The 25,054-nt window shown below is 46.9% G+C and overlaps 3 protein-coding genes across 10 annotated transcripts in view; 1 reads left to right on the plus strand and 2 right to left on the minus strand.

The window, feature by feature from the left end:
* ADAM19 (ADAM metallopeptidase domain 19) overlaps positions 1–6,973 on the plus strand; it is a 32,556-nt gene extending 25,583 nt beyond the window's left edge. Inside the window, exons 17-23 of the mRNA XM_059860303.1 lie at positions 214–294; positions 803–911; positions 1,011–1,146; positions 1,364–1,430; positions 2,180–2,371; positions 3,711–3,857; positions 4,595–6,973. Coding sequence (XP_059716286.1) covers positions 214–294; positions 803–911; positions 1,011–1,146; positions 1,364–1,430; positions 2,180–2,371; positions 3,711–3,857; positions 4,595–4,669 — 807 coding nt within the window. The 3' untranslated portion in view covers positions 4,670–6,973. The remainder of the gene's footprint in view (positions 1–213; positions 295–802; positions 912–1,010; positions 1,147–1,363; positions 1,431–2,179; positions 2,372–3,710; positions 3,858–4,594) is intronic.
* NIPAL4 (NIPA like domain containing 4) lies at positions 6,651–15,611 on the minus strand. 5 transcript variants are annotated; one of them, XM_059860309.1, is made up of 8 exons: positions 15,428–15,611; positions 13,533–13,781; positions 11,556–11,612; positions 10,492–10,582; positions 9,196–9,356; positions 8,514–9,097; positions 8,044–8,088; positions 6,651–7,258 (listed from the first exon to the last, which is right to left on the minus strand). In XM_059860309.1, the coding sequence occupies exons 1-7, from the start codon at positions 15,594–15,596 to the stop codon at positions 8,077–8,079; spliced, it is 1,323 nt and encodes a 440-aa protein (XP_059716292.1). In that variant the 5' UTR covers positions 15,597–15,611; the 3' UTR covers positions 6,651–7,258; positions 8,044–8,076. The 5 variants fall into 5 exon arrangements, with proteins under 5 accessions (XP_059716292.1, XP_059716291.1, XP_059716290.1 ...); XM_059860308.1 differs by having other exon boundaries at positions 6,651–7,263; XM_059860307.1 differs by having other exon boundaries at positions 6,651–7,751.
* Positions 15,612–20,338: 4,727 nt separating this feature from the next.
* CYFIP2 (cytoplasmic FMR1 interacting protein 2) overlaps positions 20,339–25,054 on the minus strand; it is a 49,781-nt gene continuing 45,065 nt past the window's right edge. For all 4 annotated transcript variants that reach the window (XM_059860302.1, XM_059860299.1, XM_059860301.1 and 1 more), the window contains exon 31: positions 20,339–24,520. In XM_059860302.1, coding sequence (XP_059716285.1) covers positions 24,353–24,520 — 168 coding nt within the window. In that variant the 3' untranslated portion in view covers positions 20,339–24,352. The remainder of the gene's footprint in view (positions 24,521–25,054) is intronic.

Raw genomic sequence — 25,054 nt, forward strand, 5'->3', positions numbered from 1 at the left:
CTGAGCTCCCACTTCTCTCTGATTCACACGGACTGGGATTTGGGGTAGTGATTAACTGTTTGCTTGGGAACCAGGTTAATTCATTTCCTGTTACTCTGCCCAGGGAGTTAATTAGTTGTATTTCCAAGTCACAAGTCACAAGGTAGCACCAGGCAGTGACATGGTAGATAGCCCAGAGAGCTAACGCTGAGGTTTTGGATGCTTTCTGTGCAGGTTTGCTTTGAGGGGCGCTGCCAGAACATGTCCATCATCTTTGATTCTGAGAGCTGTAGCAAGAAGTGCCATGGGCGTGGAGTAAGTGTCTTCTTTTTCATCTCCATTCCAGGCTGAAGCAGGATGGATTTCTATTCTTCTGTGGCTGCTTGTTCAGCTCGGTTGTGATACCTTCCTTAGGTTTGCTCTGGACTTTGGCTTCTTGGCTATCAATTTGCATATTTCTTTCCTGTTTGATGCATGATCTGGTCCATGAATGTTCCTTTGACATAAGGTTTAAGGAGGTCTGATGGGGGGATATGAATTGCAATAAATGAAAAACAAGGAGTAATCTTAAAGAAAAATATCCTGGGCCCAGTTTAGATTGAATAAAAAGTATTAAATATACTAAAGAAAAATCATAGCAAAAAGTAACATTTAGGACAGTTTATCCCAAATTGCTTCCACTCCCTGAAGAAAAGAGTTTCCAGGCACTCAGGTCTCACTGGAATGTCTCCCTGTAGTGTTTAATTCAGCAAGGGCTTAGTTTGTTTTCACTTGCAGGTTTCTTAGTAGCTTCCACCTGAATCTCTGAATCTTCCCACTCCAGGTGTGTAACAACAACAAGAACTGCCACTGTGACCAGGGCTGGGCTCCCCCGTTCTGCAACAAGGAGGGGACAGGAGGCAGCTTGGACAGTGGTCCCCCTCTGCCTGAAGGTGAGGGACAAGCTCTGCTACTGGGCCACTTCAGAAGGACTCGAGTTGGTTGGGAGCAGAGAGTTTTCCATTTAACAAACTCCATTTTCTTGTTCTCAGGCTCTTCAGCAGTTGTGATAGCTCTGGCAGTCCTGGCTCCCATTCTCCTTCTCACAGGAATCTTGTTTTTATTCTATTATCTGAAATGCTGGAGTAAATTTACTATCTGTTCTCTAAAGAAGACACCTCAGTTCAGGTAAGCTGTCAGTGCTGTGCCTTGTCTCCTTGTCCCCCTCCTGCCAGGACAGAATTGCAAATGCTGTGAGGAATGTCACTAAATTGATTTGTTGGTATAGTCACTATTGGCTTCTCATTTTTTCACTCCAGTGAAGATAAAATAGTAAATACAGGAAAATAAAGGAGAAAACATATCAAGACATTAACACCCTTCTTTTTCTTTCTCTCATTGTCAGTGACACCTCTGGAACTGGGCATGCAAACCCTGCCTTCAAGCTGAGAACCCCCCAGCAGCAGAGGAAGGTAGGGGCAGGGTCTTTCCACCTGCAGGGCAGAGATGCAGCTGCCCCAAAGTGTGGGATGGGATTTCCCTGGAATTAGGGAGTGGTTTTATCAAAGGATGGGAAAAGGAGACAGATGCCACCCCTGGCTGAAAGTCAGTGGTAGCTGAGTGTAGCACCTGTTCCTGGTGAAGGCAGGAGCTGGGATTTGACCAGCCTTGTGTGGCTGCTCATCTCTCCTGCTGGATTCTCTGCTGTCACATCCCCCATCTCAAAACTGGAGAAATGGCAAACCCTGGGATTATTTGCGAGTGTCACACTGATGCCTGGATTACTCTGTTCTCTTGATTTCCATTTCTGCCTCATGATCCAAAGTTATCCCAGTCCATCTAATCAATACCCACCAGACACACACACACACTGGTGTTGCACACACACACACACTCACACACACTGGTGTTGCACACACACACACACACTGGTTTTACACACACATACATACTGGTGTTACACACACACACACACACACACATATACACATACTGGTGTTACACACTCACACACACACGCTGGTTTTACACACACACACATACTGGTGTTACACACTCACACACACACACTGGTGTTACACACACACACATACTGGTGTTGCAGGCAATATTTTCCACTCTGTGGCTCAGAGACCCCACGTAGATCCTCAGAAGTGTCGCAGCGAGTACTAAGGGTGGTTTGAAGTGGAAATACATGAGGATTTGTGGTTTTTCTGCACAGGTGATTGGCTTCCCTGAAATCCCACCCAAGCCTCCTTCTCAGCAAGCTCCAGGGCTCCAGACAAGCAGGCAGCAGCCGCCTCCCTTCTCTCACGGGGGGCAGCCCGTGGGGCTGGGGCTTCCCAAGGACATTCCCCGGAGGACACCCCCGAGCAGGCCAGCACCTCCTGCTCCCAAACCTCCAACCTCTCAGGTATGGGGGCGTGCTGCTGTCCTGTAGATGCTGTTTGATGGCAGGTTTGTTCTGGTGAGGCCTCTTGCCCTGGGGGAACTGTTAGTCTTGACCCAAACTGACCCCATCTTGTGTGAGCTTCCTCTCCATGGGGTTATTTTGAGGGTTAAAAGGAAAGATTTATTTCTTTTGCTGGCAGCTCTGTTCTAAACTTACTGTGGACCCCACATTCTTATTGGAAAGATGGTAAATCACTCAGACTGACTTCAACCCATTTTGCAAAATAATGTTATTATATTGGGGCCCTCAAAGAAGCAAAGGTAGCAGGAGGCTGGCTCCTAGGCAGTCTCTCTCTGAAGAACATAGAGGAAAACAAACCCTATGAAGAAAAATCTTAGGGAAAGGGGTTTGTTTCTAGTCCATTGTTCCTGTGAACAGCTGGCACTTCAGCAGGAAAGAAAACCAAAACAAAAGCAGGAAGCTGAGTGCTGTCAATAAGGAATAGGTATCCTTCCCAGCTGCTTGTTGACAAGTTCCCCATGATCTCCTTTGTGTTCCCTCCCCTACACATCCAGTCTCTTTATCTCAGTCAGCCTTATGGGATGGAACACTTTTCATAGGATTTCCACAAGAAACCTGGCTGTTTCTGGGTTAGTGAATAGCCATGAGTTGGGGAAGACAAAGGGGAAATAATTACTGTCACTTTTTGCTAGTTGCATTGGCCTTCCTGGATGTTTGCAGCATCTGCCAGATTTGCTCTTTTGCTATTCCTATAGGAGCTCTTCAGATCTGGCAGTCAGTGGAATTTAGTCTGCCTTGTCCTTCCTGGAGTCACAGGGCAAGATCCTTGGAGAGCAATAGGTCCCCAAGCCATCAAGCATTGCATTTATGCATAGTCTGAGGAGACTGCAGGGGTTTTGGGTGCCCTCCAAGTCTTGAGTGCAGCTGTGTTTGTTAAATCAACACCTGTAAGGCAGCAGCTTAGCACAGAGCCTGAGCAACAACAGGCAATTGGCTCTTGTGGGGGTAACTTCTCCCCTGGGACATGCTTTCCTCTGAAATTCATTAGATGAATGGAAAATATAATGCTCTGAGCATCCTATTAGGGACAGCTGTGTGCACAAACAAATAATAGCTGCTTGTGGGTCTGTGTGTGTTTGTATGGGCACAAGAACATGCACAATATAGTGTTCACAGGCATTGTATAGGCAAACAAACACTGGGTGTATGTGTGTGGAACTTGCTTCCAACCATGAAGTGCATCAGTTAAAGTGACTAATCAAAAAGGCTCTGGAGCACAGGTTACCTATTACCTCCAAAACTTAAGGCTAAAATTCAAAACTGTTTCTTTCTTCTGTAGGATATTTCAAGGCCCCGGCCACCCCAGAGAGCTCTGCCAGCAAATCCCATCCCATCCAGGTGCAGAGGCTGGCAGGGGAGCAGCCCCGCTGTCCCTCTGCCCCCTGGGCACAGCAGAGCCCCTGGGCACCTCCAGCCTGTGGCAGAGGTAGGCACTGGGAGGGGTGGTGAGAAGCACCACCTGGAATTCACCCCTGGGGAATAAAAGCACTCCGAGGGGAATATCAGCCTGCAGAACACCTGAGTGCACAGCCCAGGTGGGTGGACACAGAGAGGCTGTGTGTTGGTCACCCTCATTGCAGGGGGTCTCTGTTTTCACCTGTTTCACATTAAGAATTCAGGGAGTTGAGCAAAACAGTAAATTCAGTCCTCCACAGCCCTGAACACTTCCTCAGGCAAGGCATTTGTGGGAGTGGGGGCAAGGGCTCTAGGACCCAGAACTGGTAGTGAAGAGCAGCAAAACAGGAAGATTCACACAAGACTTGAAGATCCCAGTAAAGAACAAAAATTCTTTCCAGCCTCTCTAGCAATGGCTAAGGAGAAACTTTCCCTGCAGGGAGTGTTTAACAAAAATCATCCTGAATACAGGACTTAATAAGGGACTTCCAGGCACTGAGTTCAGTGCTCTGCAAACTGGGCCCTTTAACACAAAACACCTCCACTCCACACAGCACTGTTATGTGTCTCCAGCCTGCAATATACTGGAGGCCAGCTGTGGAAAATGGAGAAACTGCAGGAACTTCCTTGTGGGAGATGCATTCCTATGTAATGCACTGGGTTGTGAATGCAGGCAGGCTAACATCAGCTCCAGGAGAGGGGGAGCATGGTGCTTGTTCTTCCATCAGTGCTCACTCCTCTTCTTTTCCCTTTTTCCATCTCACCCAGGGTGCTGGTGCCTGGAGAGCTGGAGCAGTGAACAGCTTGAAGGTGGGACAGCCAGGCTGGCGTGGGCATTCCTGAGGCAGCCTGTTCCTGGCTGGCTCTGGCCCTCATCACCAAAAACACTCTCACACCTTCACTGCCATGGACAGTGTCTCAGCCCCTCTCCTCCTGCCCCAGCCCTGCTCCCTCTGGGACTCTCCAGGCTGCAGCCAGGCATGGCAGGGGTGCCCCAGGTACACGCCAGGCTCAGCTGGACCCTCTGCCTTTTCGTTTGTACGGTATTTAAATGTCGTTGTGCAATATCCACTGCAGGGATGGGGTGATGGGGGTTTCCACGTGCTTTTAATCAGTTATTTAAGTATTACCAGGGAGAACAAGCTGTGAGTGCAGGTGCTGGCCTTGATGGGCTTTCATGTGAGTCCTGTTGGCTTCCTCAGCCCCCCCAGGCAGCTGCAGGAGCATATTGGTGCTATACAGAACCCACTGCCTCTGGGGAGAGCAGCTGGTGATAACACTCTTCAGTTTATTCTCTGTTTACAGGGGGTGCCAGCTGGGGCTCCAACAGGGAGCCAACTGTGGAAATATAATTTGTGGGGCCACTGTGGATTTTGGTCAGCTTTAGCAGAGGGGATTATTTTTGATTTCGTTATTTTCCCCATATAACCCTCTCCAGCAGGAACATTGCAACCCTTCTGCCCTCCAGCACTCGCTTGTCTTGCCCTGGTGCTGTAGGTCCCAAAAGCAGCCCCAGCACGGCCCATGAGCTCCAAGCCAGGTCATTAGGACACACTCAAGGTACGACAGGGCAGCTCTGGCCCAGACCCAGAGCAGAAGGCCAGCAGGAGGCTCAGCAGAAGGCAGTGCTGAGGCCCCTCTGCAGCGTGCGGTACTGGCAGCAGGAGATGTTTCTGCATGTCTGTGCTGGGCTGTAGCTCAGCATGGGCAGAGTTACTGCTCCCCAAACCACTGAGAAACCTACCTGGAGAATGCCCAGGTGGTGAAACAGCTGAACTATCAACACAACACATGGTGCTTTTGTAGGGCAGCTCTCTTACTCCAGGCTTTTTCTCCAGGCCATGGATGGAGAGAGCTGTCTGTGTGCACTTTAAGCAGCTGATGGTTCTGACCTTGAGGACCCTCCCTTATGAATTTAGTTTTTTCTTCTCCTAATAGTTTGCCTTTTGTATGTGGTTTTTTTTTTCCTCAGGATTTTAAAATGTGACCTTCTGTTATGCCAGATTTTATTTTTTCCTTGAAATTATTTCCTAGGAGAACACAGGGAAAGCTGGAGCTGCAGTTACAACAGTCCTCTTGTGTCTGATTTATTATGGACAAATCCTCAAAGAGCATGACTGCTGCTCCACATGTGAGAAACTGTATTATTGGCATAAAGAAAATGACTCTTGTTTGCTGGTTCTCTTTCCCTGAGATCTACTCAGTAAAGAAATCCCAGATAAACCCCAAGAACTCATTAAATTTGTAGTGATATGTAGTAGTATATCTGTAGGATGACTTAGGTCACAATAGTTTTCACAACTTTACTACCTCTTTCTCCACAAGGAAACAGTTCACATGATGTGTCTTGAAATTCTCTCAGATTATTCCTCATTTACTAATTTTAGACCTTTTCTTACCTTCTATGTGCCTGGTAAAACAAACCAACCTAAAAAACTTCTTTCTGAAATAAGGGGGGACAAGTAAAAGACAACAGCTCTTTAATCTTTGTCTTTTTCAATAGTTGGGGTACATTACATATAAAAATGTGCATTCAAACAACCCCCAAACTTGTTCCTTGGTATGTAAGGGCAGGTTTGGCTGCTCACAGTGCAGCCAGACTGTACATACACTGTAATTGTTGATTCCACCACAAGAACTTGATCTCATAGCTGAGCCCTCACTGAGGGCAGCAGCACTTCTGCTCCAACCCCTGATCTTCAGAAAATGGCCATTTAAAGTCACTAAAATTATTTTCACTGCCTTTCATGTGAGCATGGGTTCAAAGTTTCAAAAAATGCCCCCGGACACACGGTGCTCAGAGAACAACTGGACATGCCCAAACTCTAATAGAAAACTTTATTGCTGGAATATCACAAAAATCTCCAAAAGGTAGTTTTAGTAAGTCCTTTTAAATTTTCAGATGTGTGCAAGTTGAATGATTGACCCGAGGGGAACTGCAGGAGAAGTAAAAGATGTTAAACCTGATTCTTTGAAAGATAATATTACTTGGGAGAACCTGTAACAAATCCATCTCACTTTCTCCTATGTCCACATGTTAATGGTTTACAACAATGCTCTCTATGCATCTATGCAAATACTTGAAGAATGCAATTTATTGTGCCTTTTGCCTAGTTTTAATAAAATTTGTTGGTTGTCATTAACAAATACTCTTTCACTGTCTATTATTTCATTACCTCAGTTCAAATCTTCATTTTCTACATGGCATTTCTCCAGGGATGCTTCTAGAGTGAAGAAAGATGAGTCCCATTTATAGCCATTTTCTAAAGTAAAATGCACCAAGCATCACACTGATTAGGATGCCAAAACCGAAGCTGGAGTGAGGGACTTGGATTATTTTCTGCCACCAAAGGAGGTCGCTGCAGTTTTACTCTGCTCCAGATGCTCTTTCTGTTGTTCTCAGCTGACCCTCAGCCTCTTTATCCTTTAGGGCTACACTTGTAACATGAAATAATGAAAAAATTTCAGATCCGCCTGCAACATTTTTTTTTTTATTTTGAAAAAACCTTTTATTTCCCTTTCCACATTCCAAAAAGACAGCGCTGAAATGTTATTAAAATAGGAGATTGCATTGTCCTCTCTTCCAAAGCCCCACAATATATTTACTCAGTGATGCTCACACCCAGGTATACTCAAGAGAGCATCTCAGAGGACAGCAGAACATCTCATGGAGCTCAAAGAATTTGGGGGGTTTTCTAAGGTCAAGATATTTCCTGAGGAAATAAAAATACTTTATATTTACAGCCACTTGGTCATTCAGACTGAAAATAATTGTCACAAGAAGTCTTGAAGACAGTGGTAGAGTTTCTTTTGACATGGGATTTACCCTGCCAGAGCTCCCCAGCCTGAGCAGGGATTGCCCTTCCTCAGGTGGGGTCTGGGTCAGTCCCAGCAGCTTCACCAAGGCCTGGGCACCAGAGCTGCTCTGGGGAAAAAAAAAAAAAACAAAAAACAAACAACTGAAACTCCCATAAAAATAATTAACACTGCTTCAGGGAAACTCCTGCACTTTGCAAAAAACCAAAAGCTGAAAAACATCTCTCTGTGAAAACACTTCATGGCTTGAGTCCTGCCCCTGAGCCTGAGTGAGCAGCTTTTGCAAAATTCACCATGTTTTGCCCATATTCACCAATATTCTTGTCCCCTTATTTGCAGAGCAAGTGATTAAACATGGATGAGCAGAGTCTGAGTAGCACTGTTCAGCCCTTGTCTCTCACCTCCTCTCCAGACGCTGGTGTGTATTTTAGAGTTCATGCAAGTGTCTAGAAAGGAAACAAAAAAAGACAAAAACCACTAATCAATGATCCACCAAGGCCTGGAAACAAAGACATCAATGGCCACCCGAGGGAAGGAGTGAAGGGTAAACATCAGCCCTGCCAAGAATAAGAGAGGGAAGGGGCCCCAGAGAGGAGCTTTGTTACAGCACTATCATATTTCTAGAGGATTTTTGTTTCCAGTGGCTGCACGTATTAGGGCCCAGAGAGGATTAAACACACCCCTTGCTCCCACACCATGAAAGAGATCCTGTCCAAAAGCCTGGAGAAAGATTTGACTTTGGAAAAGACACTGTTTGTTTTATTTTCTGCTTTTCCTTTTTGAAATTTTCCCCTGGCACCTGGAATATTGACATCACCCACCCAACCTCCAGTTCCCTGCATGTAACACCCTAAGTGTAGAGCATGAATACTTTGGGTTTGTCCTCTGGGGCAATGCTGGAGTTGTCCACCTCTATCAGGATGTTCTTGTCATCTCTGGTGACCGGCGCTGGCTGTTCGTTCTGAAGGACTTGGGGTAAATTCCCAAAACTGACGTCCATGTCTTTGAAAGCATGGAGTAAAAACACCCCCAAAATGATGGTGAGGAAGCCACAGACTGTCCCAATGATGTCAACCACAGTCATGGTGACCCACTCCTTAAAGAGGATGATGGAAGTGGTGATGACGATGGTGGTGAACAGCACGTAGTAGATGGGGAACACCAGAGAGGTGTTGAAAATGTCCAGAGACTTGTTGAGGTAGTTGATCTGCGTGGTGATGGATGCCACCAGCGTGATGACCAGGATCCAGGTCAGTGGGTTCTGCAGCACAGGCTGGCCAGCAAAGAAGCCCTTGATGGCAATTCCCAAGCCCTTGACAGAGGACACGGAGAAGGCGCCGATGACGGAGCAGATGGCGAGGTAGATGAGGATGTTGCTCTGGCCATAACGGGGGGCAAGGCAGAAGATCAGGAGGAAGCAGAGAGCCAGGAGGATTGCAGCATAAGCCAGGAAACCTGCAGGAGGGAGGGAAGAACTCAAAACTCCAGCAGTTGGCATGGGGAGAGCTTTGCAGTGCCCGGCCCCGAGAGGGAAAGCGCGGCTGATTGCGTACCTGGCTCCTTCAGCTTGGAAGTCATTTCCTCCAGAGTGGTGACCTCCTCGTCCTCTGGGGCATGTATAACCATCACAGTGCTGCCCACCAGGCTCAGCAGGCAGCCCAGCTTTCCCAGCAGGTTGAGCCGTTCTCCAAGCAAATATGAGGACAGAATGGCACTGCACAGGACAGAAAAACATCAGCTGGACAGACAAACATCAGCCAGTGCTCTGCACTCCTTTAAAGAAGGAGCAGCAGCTTAGGAAAGCTAAGAAGGCTTCCATGTGATACAAGGACACAATTTTGGTGGAAATTAGTTGGATTCCAGGGGGTTAATACACAATCACAGGGGTGCAGGTGTGACCTGTGGATCACAGCTCTTGTGTCAGCAAGGTGCAAAAATGCTGAATGTTTTAGCACGTCCTCAGAAATACTTTTTCAGGGTTGGCAGAATCATTCAGGAGCTGCTGAGCATTATGAAGCTTTTAGTGCTCCAGAAAATTACTTCAAGGGCCAGTGTAACAGAGAAAAAACCTGAACCTAACAACAAAAAACCTATGTTAATTTTAACTAAATCATCAGAACTATTAGAAAGAGAAACAGAGAAACTCCAAAAGTATTGGGGCTACAGATTTATCTACAAAATATCTAGTCATTGTCCAAAAAAATCTGGGGCAAGACAACAGAGCAGTCCTAATTCTCAGTTTGCTTATGCATTTCACAACACAGTCTTTCCATAAAACCTTAAGTAGCTTAATGTATTTTGGTAGGAATCTCCTATTTAAAAATAAAGAAATGAAATAGGGTTTCAACCCTTTTAGGAACAGCCAGAAATATAAAACCCTACAACATGAGAGGATCCTAAAAGCTTATAAAACAAAAGGCAGGTGAAAGGCAGTTTGAAAACAAGCCTGGTATTTTTGACCCTTTTAAATTTTTAGTACTGTTGATTACAAAATCAAAATGAAACAAAACAAAACAAACAAACATTAAAATCCCACCAATCCTGAGTGGGTAAACAGCTGGGATAAGGAATGAAGTAATGCAGATATTTGCAATAATTTAACCTGCAGTGTATGTGGTTGCTCTACACATCCAGCATTTCCAGAAGGGCAAGCTATTTAATTCAATGGTTCCCAAGTGATCCCTCAAAAAGGACAACAACTGTTAAAGGGTTTTTTAGAAAACACTGAGACCTTTTTTTACTCTGGGCAGAATAAATCATATTAGCATCCCTTCAAGTCTATTTTTACAAGTCAAACAGGCAAACAAGAAAAAAAAAGGCAAATTTCAATTTATAGACACAAAAATCACCTTATGAGCACGCTCAGAGCCCCCAGAGGCGTGACAATAGTTGCAGGAGCAAAGGCATAGGCAGCAAAGTTGGCAGCTTCCCCTCCACCCACTAAACAAACACAAGAAAAATAAATACCAGTGAGTTACAGAGCACTTTCTGCATTTTCTCTTGGGGGCTTGCAAACCAGCAAGATGTCACTTGGAGAGAGGGTTTTATGCTGGGGGCTTCATCCTGCTGCTAAACAGGGCCAGACAGTGGGTGAAAATCCATTTCAAATTAAAAGAGGCTCCCCTGGAGAAGGGAATCCCCCCATGGGAAGGGCTGGGGGTGCCAGGGCGTGGCCAGGTCAGGGCTCAGGAACCCCCAGCCCAGCCAGGCTGTGTGGGGGTAACAAGGGAGGGGGTGGCTGTGGGAGCCCCAGTGCTGGGAGGCTGCTTGTCCCCTCCACACCTGTCCTTGGGGCTGTGCTGTCCCCGTCCTTGAGCAGTGAGGGCAGAGCCAGGTGGGGACACCTTGAGCTGCAGCTGCCAGGGTGAGAGGCAGAAAAGAGGGCTCTGAAACAGCCTGTTGTAAAATCTGCTGCTCTCTGTGCAGCTTTGAGTCCAATTTCAGGAGATACTGTAAAGCTTTGGGTCCAATTTTAGGAGATACAAGCAGGAAATAAATATTTTTAAGTCTTGTTTTAAGAGAAAGCAAGTTTTTTTCAAGGAAGGAGGTGCTACCAACAGCTCTTTGTTATCTCCCTGTGCTGCAGCAGGAAATGTTCCCCAGGCACTCAGGGGAGGCTGTTTGCCCTGTGCCTGGTACACAGGCAGACCTGCCAGCTGCCCTATTAAAACCTGGCTTTTCATGCTTTTGATCAGGTAAAACTGAGCTAGCAGGTCCTGCCAGTCCTGCAGGAGGATGGAGAGGGAGATCCTGCAGGGATCACTGCCTCTCCTCTCCCTGAGGAACCTCTGCTGAGGATGGGGGAACTCAACAGAAAACAGGCTTTAAGCACCAAACTCAATTTGTTCCACACCTCATTCACAGGGACAGACCCTGGAAAAGCTGCAAACCCAGGGAAACAGCTCCTACTTACTGGTTAACAAGCCAGCCCACCAGAGCCAGTCCTTTAGGTAGCCATGGCCTCCATCTCCTGGGGAAGAAAAGCACATGCAAGGGTTAACAACCATATTCTTCAGAGCCAGAGATGAGAATGTCTCTTTGGAGGGGGATAAATTGCAAGGTGAATGTGAAAAAGAACAGGGAAGAATGGACTGTGTTTGGAGCTAATCCAATTCTGGTCCTAACCCACAGGCTGTTGGACATAAGGAGCTTGAGCCTGCTGACATGGTGAGCCCTGGTTTTGCTGGGTCAGGGAGAGCCCATGGTTCTGATAAATCTGACCCAACTGGAGCTGTCAGTGCCAGCAGTGTTTGAGCTGCCTTGGAGAAAAGTGATGTGCTCACATAGCAGGGGTGACACACTGGGACTGAGAGATTACAGGGCAAGATAGGACAAGGGGCAATGAAGAGTTGAACAGGAAGACTTCAGGACACAGGGAAAAATCTTTTGCTAGAGTTCAGCCTCTTCTGGTTCCTCAACAACTCCATAAATGCTGAAGTTCAAATGTTATGCTCTGGTATTCCTCAGAAATTGTCGGTTTATTTGTTTTAGGGTCTTTTTGCTTGGTTGGGGTTTTTCCCAAGAACTCTTTCTGTCAGCTGCAATTTTCTGTCATTAATCTCTAATTCCTTTCAGAATGTTAAACATTCTGAAAAACAGGGAGGGGTTTACTCTTGTCGTACTTGCTTGGTTCTGCTGTGGGAAGAGATCATGGAGGGAAGGAGGAGAGAGACATCTACAGCTGAAGCAATACTGATATTTCATTGTGCAAGTATAATGCCAAAAAGCAAACCCATCTGCGTTCAGCAGCTGCGTGTGGCCAGCCCAGTGACAGAGGATGGAGATGGACCTGAGACTGCCTGGTGGCTCAGCTGCTGCTGGTAGCTTTGCTGGCTGTCTCTGGACAATCACTTCATCATTCCATGCCTCTGTGTCCCCATATGGGCACAGGGTACAACGGGGATGGTGATATTTACTTCCTCTGAAAGATTATTTAAGAACTGTTCCTAGGCCAGAACTGGGAAGCAGCAGTATTTTAATTATCATTGCTCTGTTTTGCAGTTATGCAAGTAGGTCAGCTGCCAGGTAGGACTTACCCTGCTGCTGGAGCATCTTTGCAATGCTGATAGGATGTGTCCAATTCCACAGTGCAATTCTGTTCTAGGCACTGCTGCTCCATCATATATATATATATATATGTGTGTGTGTGTGTGTGTGCGTGTACACATAAACACGCCTCGCCCTGAGAGGCTGGTGCTAGAGGAAAGTTATCTGCAGGTTGTTGTGCAACAGAGCTCCAAAGGATCCCTTCTGCAACCACAGAGCTCCCACAGAGCCTGTCTGTCCTGCATTCACACACTCCTGCAATCCAAGCAATCCAAGCACGCGGAGCTGTGTCCTCGGCTCGGTGACCTGGTGGCAAAGCTGCCTGGTGCTTCACTGAGAGCAAGAGTGGGGTCAGGGCTGTGCTGCCCTGCTCTGGGCTGGGGCATGGCTGTGAGCTGCAGCTTTGTGCAAAGGGACCCTTTTCAAAGAGCTTTGAGCACTCTGCTTGCTCCTGGCCTCGTGCTCTGAGCGATGGGCACTGCTCAGCTCTGGGGACACGGCTGATCTCACAGGACCCTCCCTTGCTATTCGTGGTGCCAGGCAGGGGAATGCTGCTTTTAGCTGAGCTCCTCCAGTGCAGGGCTCTGTAAATTAGCTCCTTTCCAATACAGAGACTGTAAATTAACTCCTTTCAATGCCAGCCTGTAAATTAGCTCCACAGCTCCCACATAGCGCTGCTGTCTGGCTCTCACACACAAAGATGCATCCACAAAAGCTCCTATTTACATTGCTGGTGGAAGACTGACTGTACCCAGAGGTGTCCCCCTGCCTCAGGAGTGCTGAAATTTGGACTGTGTGTGCAATCCTAGGAACCCTCCCCCTCCTGCCCCCACGAAAGCCTTACCTGCTCTGGTGCCTCCCTTCTCCACCAGCCTTAGCAGTCCCTTTTTCTTGAGGATGACGCTGCTCCCGATGAGGAAGCTGGAGAAGACAGCCAGGCCCAGGCCAATGTAGAATCCATAACTGTTTTCCAGCCGAGTTATCCAGGAGCTGTCTGAAGTCCCATTCTCCTGGATGGAGTCAGCTGGGACAGCACTGCTGATCACCTGGCACACGGCCCGGTGGGAAAGGCATGACAGGGTGATCAGAGACCCTTGGAGACAGAACAGCAAATTACTGACATGACTATCAACAGTGTCCCTGCTCCCCTGGGCTCATCCAGGTGTCCCCATGCACAGCCACCCATTCTGTCACCCTAACAACACCCAAAGCTCAGGACACCTCTTTACTCACACGTGGAAATGGCAGGGTGTTGTCTGACAGATTTATGGCCTGCAGTTCAAGCATCTCTTTGACACTGAATGAGTCTACATACTGAGCTGGCAGGCCACAAGGACCTCTAAAAATAATTTGAATTTCCAAATATAGAAGCCAGAGTCTCTCCACCAAATTCCAATGTTATAGAGTTGAACTAGGCCTTATCAGCACTTAACCTTGTTGATCCAAAGGCTTTGGTGCTTTCCAGCCAACTAATCCCCACACCTGCCAGCTCATCTGCAGTTGTAACTTTGGGTTTAATGTGGAGTGATGCCAACACTGTAACTGTGCATCTGTCCCTACTCTGTGTGCTGAGCTGTGTCATAAGACAACATCAGATTAATCTTGGACAATTCATTTCCTCTACTGTTCAATGGTTTTATTCTATTTGCAGGTTCCCTGAGAGCTCCTAAAGCAAACCCAGTCCTGCCAGTGTGGAAGGACTGAGTGCAGGCAGTGTTCTGCTGTTAACACCAAAAGCACTGCAGCCCTGTGGCTCTGGCCAAGGTGTGTTGGTGTGTGGGGGTGGGAAATTGCTGAGTTTCTTCCTCCTCTGACACTCCTACCACACCCAGCACATCTTTCTATCGCAATCCTTACTCCAAGTGTAGTAAAGATGGTGTGACTGTGACCATGAGGAACAGAGCAGCCAGGTGGAGTACAAAAGTCTCTTTGTAGTAAAAGACTTCATTTTTTTTTTTTCCCTGAACTCACATAGGAATTACAGAGCAAGTGTTTGTGTCTCTGCAGCAGGAGTGTGGAATGGCCAAACTGCTCCCAGCAGTGTCAGGAGCCTGGGCATGGGCCCCACATTTTTCCTGAACCAGGAGCCTGGCTTAGATCTTAAGCAGCTGCAATCCCTGGCCCCGGCACACACAGATGAGTTTTTGCATCTGGCTATAAACGTTTTTCTAAAGGAAAAAATAGCAGTGACTTTCTAGGTGCGTTTCCAAGGGTTCCCTAACAATACTTTTTTTCCTACTAGGTAAAACAGTTTTGATCGTGGAAATATTTCCTGGGGAATAACGGGGGAACTTGTCTCCTCGGCTGGGTGAAAATCTCCATAAGGTACAAGCACAAGGCTGCGGAATGAGGTGATTACCGACTGGATTAAGTAATCCTTAAAGGAAAAAACCCCAACTCCAACTCCTGCCTTGTCCGTGCACTCTAGAGCTGGCAGAGCGTGGTGCCGGCTGCTCGAGTTTCCCCATTCCTATACAGACCTCGGGAAAAAAAAAAAAAAAAAAAAAAAAAAAAAAAAGGAGAAGAACCCCCGAAGCCAGGAAAGAAGCCAAAGCAGAGCAGCAGAGCAGTGACAGAGGACAGCCCCAAGGCCGGGGAGATGAGGCCGAGGGGTGCGGGGGGCTCGGAGCCGGAGCGGCCGCGCCGTCCCGGACCCGGACCCAGCCCGGTCCTGTCCTGTCCCGGTCCCGGCGCTCCGAACGGGGCCGAGCCGGTCCCGCTGCCCGGGGCTGCACCCACCGTTGCTGCAGCTGCTGTTCGTCTCCAGCGGCTCCATTGCCGTCGTTCTCCGGCCGCCCAGCGCGTCCCGGGCCGAGGGCAGGGCCGGGCACACCTGAGCCCGCCCCGCTCCGCCCCCGGCCCGGCCCGGCCCGGCCCGGCCCCTCGCTGGGCTCGGAGCGCTCGCCATGCCCTGGGGAGCCTTGCACGGTCCCCCGGGCCAGCCCCGCATCCCCAGCCCTTGTCCCCATCCTCCCAGTTCCTCCCAGCCCTTGTCCCCATCCCCGTCCCCGCCTGCCCGGTCGGTGCGGTGGCATCCGGGGGATTCCGTTCCTTGGCACAGAGCCGGGACCGGGCTCCTGCAGCCGGGTTTCTCCTCTGGAAGATGTTTTCCTCGTTGCAGGGACTGGAGAAGGCCCTGGGGCAGCAGGAGGTGGCTCGGAGGTGTGTGAGCCCAGGTGCGGGGTTTGGTGCGTGCTCAGGGGTCGTGCAAAGCCGGGGGCTGAACACAGGTGTGGTGGAAATAGAAATTAAAGGTAAACGAGAGAAATGTTAGTGGTGATGTCAGGTTAATGGTTGGACTCGAGCTTAGAGGTATTTTTCAGCCTTTTGGGCTGAACAGTATATGCAGGATACAGAGTTGTTAGGGAATATCCAAAGGAGGGCCACGAGGATTGTGAAGGGTCTGGAGGAGAAGCCTTGTGAAGAGCAACTGAGGTCACTTGGTTTTTTCACACTGGAGAAGAGGAATCTCCATCGACTCCCCCTCCCAGGGCAGCTGAAGCCTTCCTTGCTGATTCTGGTGTGTGAATGTTTCAGAGTGTGTGGAACACCAGTTTTGCCTTCATCCCCACCCTCTCTGCCGACCTCCCTTGTTCTGCCTTCATCCCAATCCTCCTCTGCCGACCTCCCTTCCTGCATTTGTGCTCAGTGGCTGTGTGTACACAGAAATCTATTGCTGATAGAAAAGCCCTTTCGTTGCCTGGTTCTGCTGTAGGTCAACAAAGGCAAATAAAACCTATAGTGAAACAAGAGCTTTGCTTCAACAAGCCCACATTTATAGGTAGAAAGGGTCCCTGTCATAAGGCAATATAAAGATATAAGATTTGCAGGACCTGAACATGTCTGAAAAATTGCCTTTCTTTCCCCCCCCATAAAATAAATTGCCTGTTACTACAGGAATTGCCCCTAGACCATCAGGCTGCAGCATTGCTAATACCTCATGACGCCTTCATTCAGTGCCTGATCCTATCTCTGAGCAACTGTTTTCTCCAGCAAATGTAATGCTCAAGTGCTTTGTGAGTCATTTGATTTTAATCAAGTCTGTTCATCCATCACAGTCCTGTGGGTCACTGGCTGGGAGAGACTGTGCCAGCCAAATCCCACGTCCTCCCCTTTATGACAGGGCACTTGATAATCAATCCAAATCATATGGCAGCCGGTTTTGAAGTAGGAAATAAAGCTTGTGCTAATTTACCAGTGTTCCTGGAACAACTTCTGCTGCTGTTATTTATTATGCAACCAAAAGGGACAAGACCCTGGGCAAGACAATGATGGTGGGATTTGGCCTCTGTTGTGTAAATTTACTGGCTGATGCTGGTTAGGAGCTATTCATGCAATGGGTGAATACGGGGCTGGGTAGAAAACCAGTGTGATGGTGAAGTGGGACAAGTATTTGCTGTGTTTGCAGTGTTGGCTGGGGGAGTTCATGTCCCCCTGTTCACTCTGGTGCTTGGGGCTCTCCCCTTTGCTGGACCTTTTCCAACACCCTGAGATCTTGCTCATAGCCAGGGAGGCCTAATTGTGGTGTGGTTATTGGCAGTTAAACTGTGTCCAAAATAATTTCCAAGCTTTTTCAAACAAGTGTTGTTGACATCTGTGCTCACTGAGCACAAAGAGGTGTGAAGGAGGAAACAAATTTTTATGGAAGGGATCTGGGGTTAAAATAATCCTTTTGGTCATGGTGCAGCTTCATGCATTACTGCCACAGCATGGTGCAGGCAAAAAAAAAAAAAAAGGCACTTTGGGCCATATCTTTACTTTGCCCTGTCAGCTGGGTTTCCTAAAGGAAAAGGCTGATGTGACCACATACATGTATGTTTATGTATTCCTTTTCATCCCTGAAGATAAATTTGAGTCTGTGGGCCATTTCTGCCAGATTTGACAAGGGGTGAGGCTCCAAGAGAAGCCATTCTAAGTCTTGGGAAGAGAGACATGATAAGCAAAATGTTCCCAAAAGGAGGGGACACTGCAGTGTGAGCTGGCTCTATCAGACACCGGGGAGGGAGCGTGCCTGGGTGCCACCACTGAGGGGGGAGAAGCTTCAGTCAGATTTTGAAATCAGCCATGCATTCAAGTGTGTCACGTAGTTCCTTCTTCCTGGCACAGGGACTGCGGGGGGTGCAGGCTACGAAATCACGAAGTCACAGGAGTTGCATTTGAAGGATTTAGCAAGGCTGTGCACAGCAATATGGGAGTAAAGAGCCAGGTAGGGTTGGCATGGAGCCTTCTGTGCTTAGTCAAGGGCAAGTTGAGACTGATAACAATAAAGCAGGGATGCAGCCAATGCCTCTTTTATTGCTTCATATCCTAATTTTAATGGGAAGGCTGTAATTAAGGGAATTTAGCTCCAAGCTATGACCTCACAGGTTGATACTCACATCAGATGCTTCCTTAAAAATAACTCATCAGAAATCAGGGAGTCTTCCACAGCAGCTCATCTTTTAGCAACGCTGTTCCTCCTGAAATACTGGTTTCCAGGCCAAAACCTTGACTGGAATCCAGGGGGCAGAACAAGGCAGCTTTGCATGCAAATAACCTCTCCAGCAACATCAAAAGGCTGTTCTTTCCTCTGCTCTTGTCTGCTCATCTCTTCTGTTCTGGAAAAAGTGATGGAAAACTACTGAGTACCAACTGTCCTCTGTTAAAAATAATGGTGGAAGTATCCTGCTAACAGGTGATGGAAACTTTTGCCCTTGGATGTCTGCTAGGCATGGTTTCTGTGGAAAGTTTCTGAGCAGCTTTGTAATATTCTGCTCTGGCTTTGTATCATTTTAAAGATCCAAGGAACTGTTTGCTGCTTCAAAGAGAGCAATTGCCTTTATCTGGCAATGACTTGATAAGGTAGGGGTTAAGGGAATTGCCTGGTGTTGGATGATTGCAGCACTACAAAGGATGCCCTGAGTTTGATAGATTGAACTTTGATGAGCAGACAGCTTTTAATTCAGCCTGTCTCAAGGTAACCATGTCTGCAGTGGCCGAGGCTGTCATTTGGTGCCACCAGAGTTTAGACAGCACCCACAGAGCCAGTTCCCAAGCCTGCCACAGCCATGGTGGGCTCCAACCCTTGCAGTTCTGCCCTCCCCATGCCAGTGCACACACCTGTGGGTCTGAGCTGAGCTGCTGAGCAATCCAGGGTCATGAGGCCATAAAACACATCCTAGCTCCTTTCTCCCAGGGTTGCTAAATACTTTAGGTCACTGTGGCCCCACAAAGCCACATGTTGGCAGAGCAGGAGTGGTGGGCTGGTGATGGACAGCGGTGGGTGAAGTGACACGTAATCAGCAGATCGTTTGTTTGCAGACTTCTTATCTGGAGGCGTTTGCATCAGAACTCTAAATCAAGCAAAGCTACATGTGAAAGGCACTCCTGACTTGCAGAGGAGGTCACAGAAAGGGTAATTTTGTTAAGCTATTGAAAGAATAAAACAATCATTAATGAGCTGTCCTCTCCATTGGTGAAGACTTTTATCTGGAGATGTAAACATATTTAGGAGCATTAGGAAGAAGAAAGATGGGGGCCTGTATCTTTGATACTGCTCCCTTAGGGCTGGTTGTTCAAAATTCAGAGCCTTAGACCCTGATACTCAAAGCAGGAATTGCTTCTGGCTCCAGTGAGACCATGTGAGCTCTCAGCACTTCATGGGGCTGGGTGAGAACTGGGGTGTCCATGACGCAGCAGCTGAAATTAGTTAAAAAAAAAAGAGAAAAAAAATAGAGAAATCTTGATGGGAGAAAGGATAAAACCCAAACAACCTGCCCAATATCAGTGACTGATGCAGCAATAAAGTCCTGCTCTCCTCTCTGCCATTCCCTGTAGCAGAACCATGTTGAAATCAGTAAATATTGGGCAACTTTGAACAATCAAACAATCCTGCCCAGAGGGTATCACCCAGAGAGCTGCAGCACAGCCCCAGAGCATATTGGAAAGATCAACAGAGCTGCCTGGTTATGGTGTAAAGTTCACCTCCAATTCTGTGTGAAGAATCATTGCATTTCTGCTCCTCTCAAGCTAGGAAGCTGCTCCCATGAGGAAACCTTGGGAAGATGTGAAAGGGAACACCAGTTAGTGTTTGGGCTGGAGCTGATGAGCACAGAAATCCAACTCCCATAGACCCATGTCAGTTGTTTCTCCCTCATTCATCAGCTCCCAGATCTTTTCCCCTTGGTTCCCACTTCTGCAGTCAACAACCATGGCTGCTCCTTGGGTACTTTCAACACAAAACTAAGAATGGTTTCAAGTGGAAATTTGGGAAAATAATAGCAAGGAGAATCTCCTGGAATCAAAAAAGGCCCCTGTAGAGTTGACAAGGCTGCAGTAATGAGAGGAAATTAGCTCCTCAGTTTAGCTTTGGGTAGAACCTGTCAAAATCTGTTAAAAATGATTATATGATTTTCCTTTTCCTGACCCTCTTATACTAGAACAAGTTTTAAAATGAAAGATGTGTTGTGCAAGGAAGTTCTTCTCAAAAATCATTAACTTTTTTATAAGAAAATATGTCCATTTTGGTGTTGGCCACAAAGCCTCATATTTTTTTCTTTGCTTTTTACAAAAGTTTAACATTTTTACCAAATTGGCTTTTTTTTTTGTGCAAGGTACAACTGAAAGCTCTCCCCAGATAACAGTTATCACAATGATGATGACACCATAAGGTAAATTCTGCCCATTTCATGAATGAGCCCAATTTTTATTTCTCTTCATCACAAAAGTCATCCCACATTTGTTGTACACATTGTTGGTTGCTGTGTTACGGGACATATCACCAGGTATCAGATGCTTTACTCTTGCAGAAGCACTTCTAATGGAGATGGAAGCTTCTGTTGGCTGAATTTTAGAACAACAGCAAAAAATAATAATACAAAACAAAAATATCATCTTCAGCTGCATAGCAAATATGGATCAAAAATTTAACACTGTATCAGATCACAAGCGTAAATATACCTCACCATAAATAAAATTCATTGTACAAAATAACTCAAGCAGCTTTTCATACAAATATGGTACATTTGACAACAGTTTTTGAGAATATTTTCTTCGTTTTTTTACACCTTTGATTCTTTTCTCTTTTGTTCTCCAATACACATGAACCTACTGGACTGGAGTAATGCAGGAGGAAAAGGACTAATGTTGTTCAGTGCTACTAAGTGCTGTCAGAATTTAAAAGGAAAACCACTGAAGTGCTGAATTTGATCTAGTTTGCTTCCCCTTTCTATTGCAGCCTTGCAAGTCAAGTGTAGCATCATCCCAGAAAAGCATGTGCACTGCCAACAGTCACATTTTATAATGGCTAAGCCAGAGGGAACATTAAAATAACCCAGTCTGACTTCATTCCTGACACAGGCCAGCCTTTCTCCTCCCTGTAATTCCTGAATGGAGCCAACAGCTTGTCTTTGGAGTAGACATCCCCAGTGGTGGCTGGTGAGTGCTGGGCAGTTTGCAGACTACTTTAGCATAAGCAGGAAAATATAGGTAAAAAAGCAAATCCATTGTCAGTGGACTTGGGAGGATTCAGACGGGGTCAACATTTCCCTAAAAAAACATCATTAGAAGTCTGCAGATTATCAAAGACTGAAAAATATAGGACTGAAGCACAACTGCAAGGAAGACTCCCAAACTTGGCAGAAATTCTGAAAGTGTGGGGAATATCCCTGAACCCCTGACAATCTGTTACTACTTAGCCCTACTCTTACAAATTTGCTCCCTATTTCCATTAACAATTATGACATTTAAAAAAGCATAGGAGGAAAAAAAATCCATTTTCATGGAGTTGTTTAAAGACCTAAGCCTGGACCTTTCTCATATACAGACAAAGAGGGTGAGAAAACTGAAGCTAAGAAGTATCTTAATCCTTGAGATAATCAAAGGACAGTAACATCAAATCTCAGAAATTAAGACTGTGATTATTACTAGCTGATATCTCATACTACTTGAGCAACAAGGCAAAAGGTCTGCATACACTCTACAGTCAAAACATTTTACATTTTGTTCATGCACTTTGACATTTTGCTCAAAACATTTAATCCCTTGGAATCTGGAGGGATTTTACATTTTTGCTAGCAAATCTGAGGGCAACAAATAAAGTTCAACTACCTGTTCTTTCAAGTACAGCCTGTACAAGTACAGCAACCTTCCAGTGCAACTGTGTTTTGCAGGGTTGCAGGGAATTATGCCAAAACTACAGGACAAGAATGCAAACAGATTTACAGATTATTAGGTGAACTATCTCATGTCTCACTCCAGACCTAAACTGATGAAAAGAGGGCTTTAAATTCACCTTACTATATCCCATTTTGTCTAGGTAGCTGAAACTGGGCCATTTAGTACAGCTCATTCTTTTGTAGCAACTTCTAGTTCATGCTGGTTTCCAAGAAGATTCCAGCATTCCATAGCTTGTCAGATGTAATAGGACACTTAATTTGTGCTGTGCCTAGAGGTGGCTCTGAAAGCCAGACAGGGACTTGTGCCAACGTTTCAGCAAGACTTTCATACCAAAATAACAAGCACTTGCCATTTAGGTCAGGAAAAATAGGATCTTGGTGGGATCTATCTTCCTTGCATCTTGTTTTCCACAAAAAATAAAGTGTTTGATTCTTCTCTTCCTTTTAAAAATATAAAACTCTAGATTCCCTCACTCCAGTAGTGTGGAAGTGTTGGATCATGATGGAATGTCAGAACTGACTTCCTTAGTGGAAGAGTAAGTAGAGAGGAAGCTCCAGAAGCTCTTCTGCTGCTCTTCCTCACCACACAGAGGTAAGAACTTGCCTTGCTGGGCTGGCTCCTTCCCTGCCACTCCAAGATTTCAGCCAGACTTCCTGAGATTTCACTTTACTTTCAGATTACTGGGCTGCACAACTTCCTCCCTGCAGCTGAAAAGGTCTGTCTCAGTAATCAAAGGAAACTCAAGGTGTGAAAATGCCCAGCACTTGTCACGTGTGGGGTATTGATTATTGATTATCAAGGGAGTAGGTGATAGAGTCTGGGAGCACAATCTCATGCCACACACAAAGATCTCCTCTTGTCAGCAGTAGTTTGCTGGGTGTTGTTTCTGAAGACAAAAACTCCAGCTCAGATATTTCTACTAATTAATTATATGCTCCCTCTGAGACAATAAATGCCCAGGCTCTGCCTTTTTAACCTCTGTAACAGCATGCAGTTTACAAGGCTGTAAATGATGAAATTTCCATGATGAAATGCATGGAACAAATATATATTATCACATCTGGATACAGCAATTTTTGCTGTGGCCAGGCTAGAGCTGAGGAAACACAGCCAGTGGTGAGGCAGGCGTCATTTTCTCTTGGAGCACATGGTTTGGTCTCCTTTCACATCAAGCACAGGCTTTTGTATCACTCCAGTGACTCTGCTGAGGGTTAGAAGCAGGTTAGACTAGGAGTTATGAAATCCTCCTTGAAGTTCCACCTGAATTTGTTCTCAATATCCAGGGATCTTAGATTAGCTGAGTGGGAAAAGGCAACAGACTCCAGTGTTCTCTCTGAACATCTCTGAACTTGGAAAATTCTGGGTATTTTTTAAAGCTTATCCTATATTTTATCTTTCCTAAACAATCACATAATTTCTGAGTGATGGGAAGTTTCCTAAGCCCTGCTGGTAGTCACCATTCCCTGGAGAAAGGTATTTGTTTGCTGTGCCACTAGGAATGTGTCTAAACCAAGGGAAAACAGCATCCCAGAACACACACAGATTACACAGCCTGGCTCTCACCCTTGGCTGAAGAACAAAGATCCCATATGTTCAAGGTAACTACACCTGCATCCTGTCAGCACCAGTGATTATTTCCACCCAAATTAATATGTTTGAGAGCACATTCACATGAATGCAGCCTCTTCTGTAGTCCACAGGAAATCTGGTTTATTGGAAAATAAACTAGACACATGGAAGATGTGTCTTCAGGGGAGAACCTCTGCATTAAAACAACTCGATGTCCCATAGCATGGAAAAAGCCAGGCTGTTTTCTCTTTCCCCAGCTCTCTGAAGTGCTGAGGAGTTATCTGGTGACTGCATCATTGCTATCCTCAAGCCCACATGCCAAAGCTCATGAAAACAACAAAGGCCAAGGACACAGCAGAGAGAATAAAGCTGGGTGAGGCATCAACCCACAGCCAGCCTGGCAGGGCTCTTCTGCACCCAGCACTCGATCCTCAGGGCATTGCCATGGGTACCATCCTGCCTTCATCCCTTCTTCCCCTCTAAGAGTGGATCAGGGACTTGTCTTCAGCCCCTCCTGCTCCTTGGCTGGTGGCACATGTCATGGGTGTGTTGATTTGTCCCGCTGCTTCTGCGGTGGGAGCGGGTTCCCGGCGCCGCGGGAGCGCGGAGCTCTCCCACCTGAGGCTGCAGTATGGCTTCAGAGAGATGTGTGGACTGGGTGAATCACAGGGAAAACTGGACCACTTCATGGAAGAAAAGCACATTTTGCCCACCCACCCCCACCCCCCTCAAGTCCGAAAGCTACGAGTAAAACCGATCACAGGGATGGTACAGAGGAACATGCACTCAAACGGGGCGAGGGGAAGGTGTGTCCTCGTGTGGAGAGGCAGACCCAGCCTCGCTCCCTCGTCAGGCCTCACACCATCAAGTTTACCCCTCCCAGCTGGTTTGGGTTCAGTCCCTGCTCCCTTCCCAACCCATGCGGGGTCCGTGTCCACACTAGCAGGTGGTGGCCAGCGACTGGTGGATGGGGGGCTGGAAGCAGCGCACGTGCTCCACCGTGGAACTGTCTGTTTCCACCGACTTCATGTACTTGTTCAGGATGGCAAAGATCTCGTTGTTCAGGATCTGATACTTCCTGATCCTGTCGGCCATCTTCTTCAAGGGCTGGAGGGGTGGTGAGGGAGAGAAACAGCACATGAAGGGTCTTATGTCATCTGACCAGCTAGGAAGTAGCAGCACCTGTGTCCTGCTGCTGGGAAGCTCTGCTAAGGCAAAGCAGCTCTAACACATGTTCCTGTTCCACTTAGCACCTTGCAGGGACCCGGTGACTCGCTTCATTATTGGGTTTGATGACTCAAGACAGAGCATTAACAGGATCACTGAGTGGTCCCAAGTTAACCACTCCAAAGTCTAGGCTCCCAGCTGCTTATTGATAAAGCCAGCGAGATCACAGGATGGTTGCTGGAAATACCAGCTCCTCAGGTCCAGCTTCCCAACCCCAGGAAGAAGGGAAAAGCTTTGGGAGCAAAAAGATTTGATTTTCAAGCCAATTAAAACCTTGGCCTCTCAGCTGAGACTGCAGATGGAAACCTTACAGCAAGGGCAGCCAGTAGGAATAAGATTAACACCAGGCTTTGTTGTAATTGATGAGTTTGGACAAAGCAGGACAGAAAACGGAAAGAAGTGTGCTGGCTTGAG

This window comes from Haemorhous mexicanus, chromosome 15, assembly GCF_027477595.1.
Source record: "Haemorhous mexicanus isolate bHaeMex1 chromosome 15, bHaeMex1.pri, whole genome shotgun sequence".
NCBI lineage: Eukaryota > Metazoa > Chordata > Aves > Passeriformes > Fringillidae > Haemorhous > Haemorhous mexicanus.

Bases quoted from the DNA above. Each gene is read 5' to 3' on its own strand.
- NIPAL4 (XM_059860304.1), bottom strand. From the start codon at position 15,596: ATGGCGAGCGCTCCGAGCCCAGCGAGGGGCCGGGCCGGGCCGGGCCGG. The intron at 10,583-11,555 runs GTAAGTAGGAGC...GTGTTTGTTTAG, and splicing joins GTGGGCTGGCTTGTTAACCA to TGGGTGGAGGGGAAGCTGCC. The intron at 9,098-9,195 runs GTACGCAATCAG...TCCCTCCTGCAG, and splicing joins TTCCAAGCTGAAGGAGCCAG to GTTTCCTGGCTTATGCTGCA.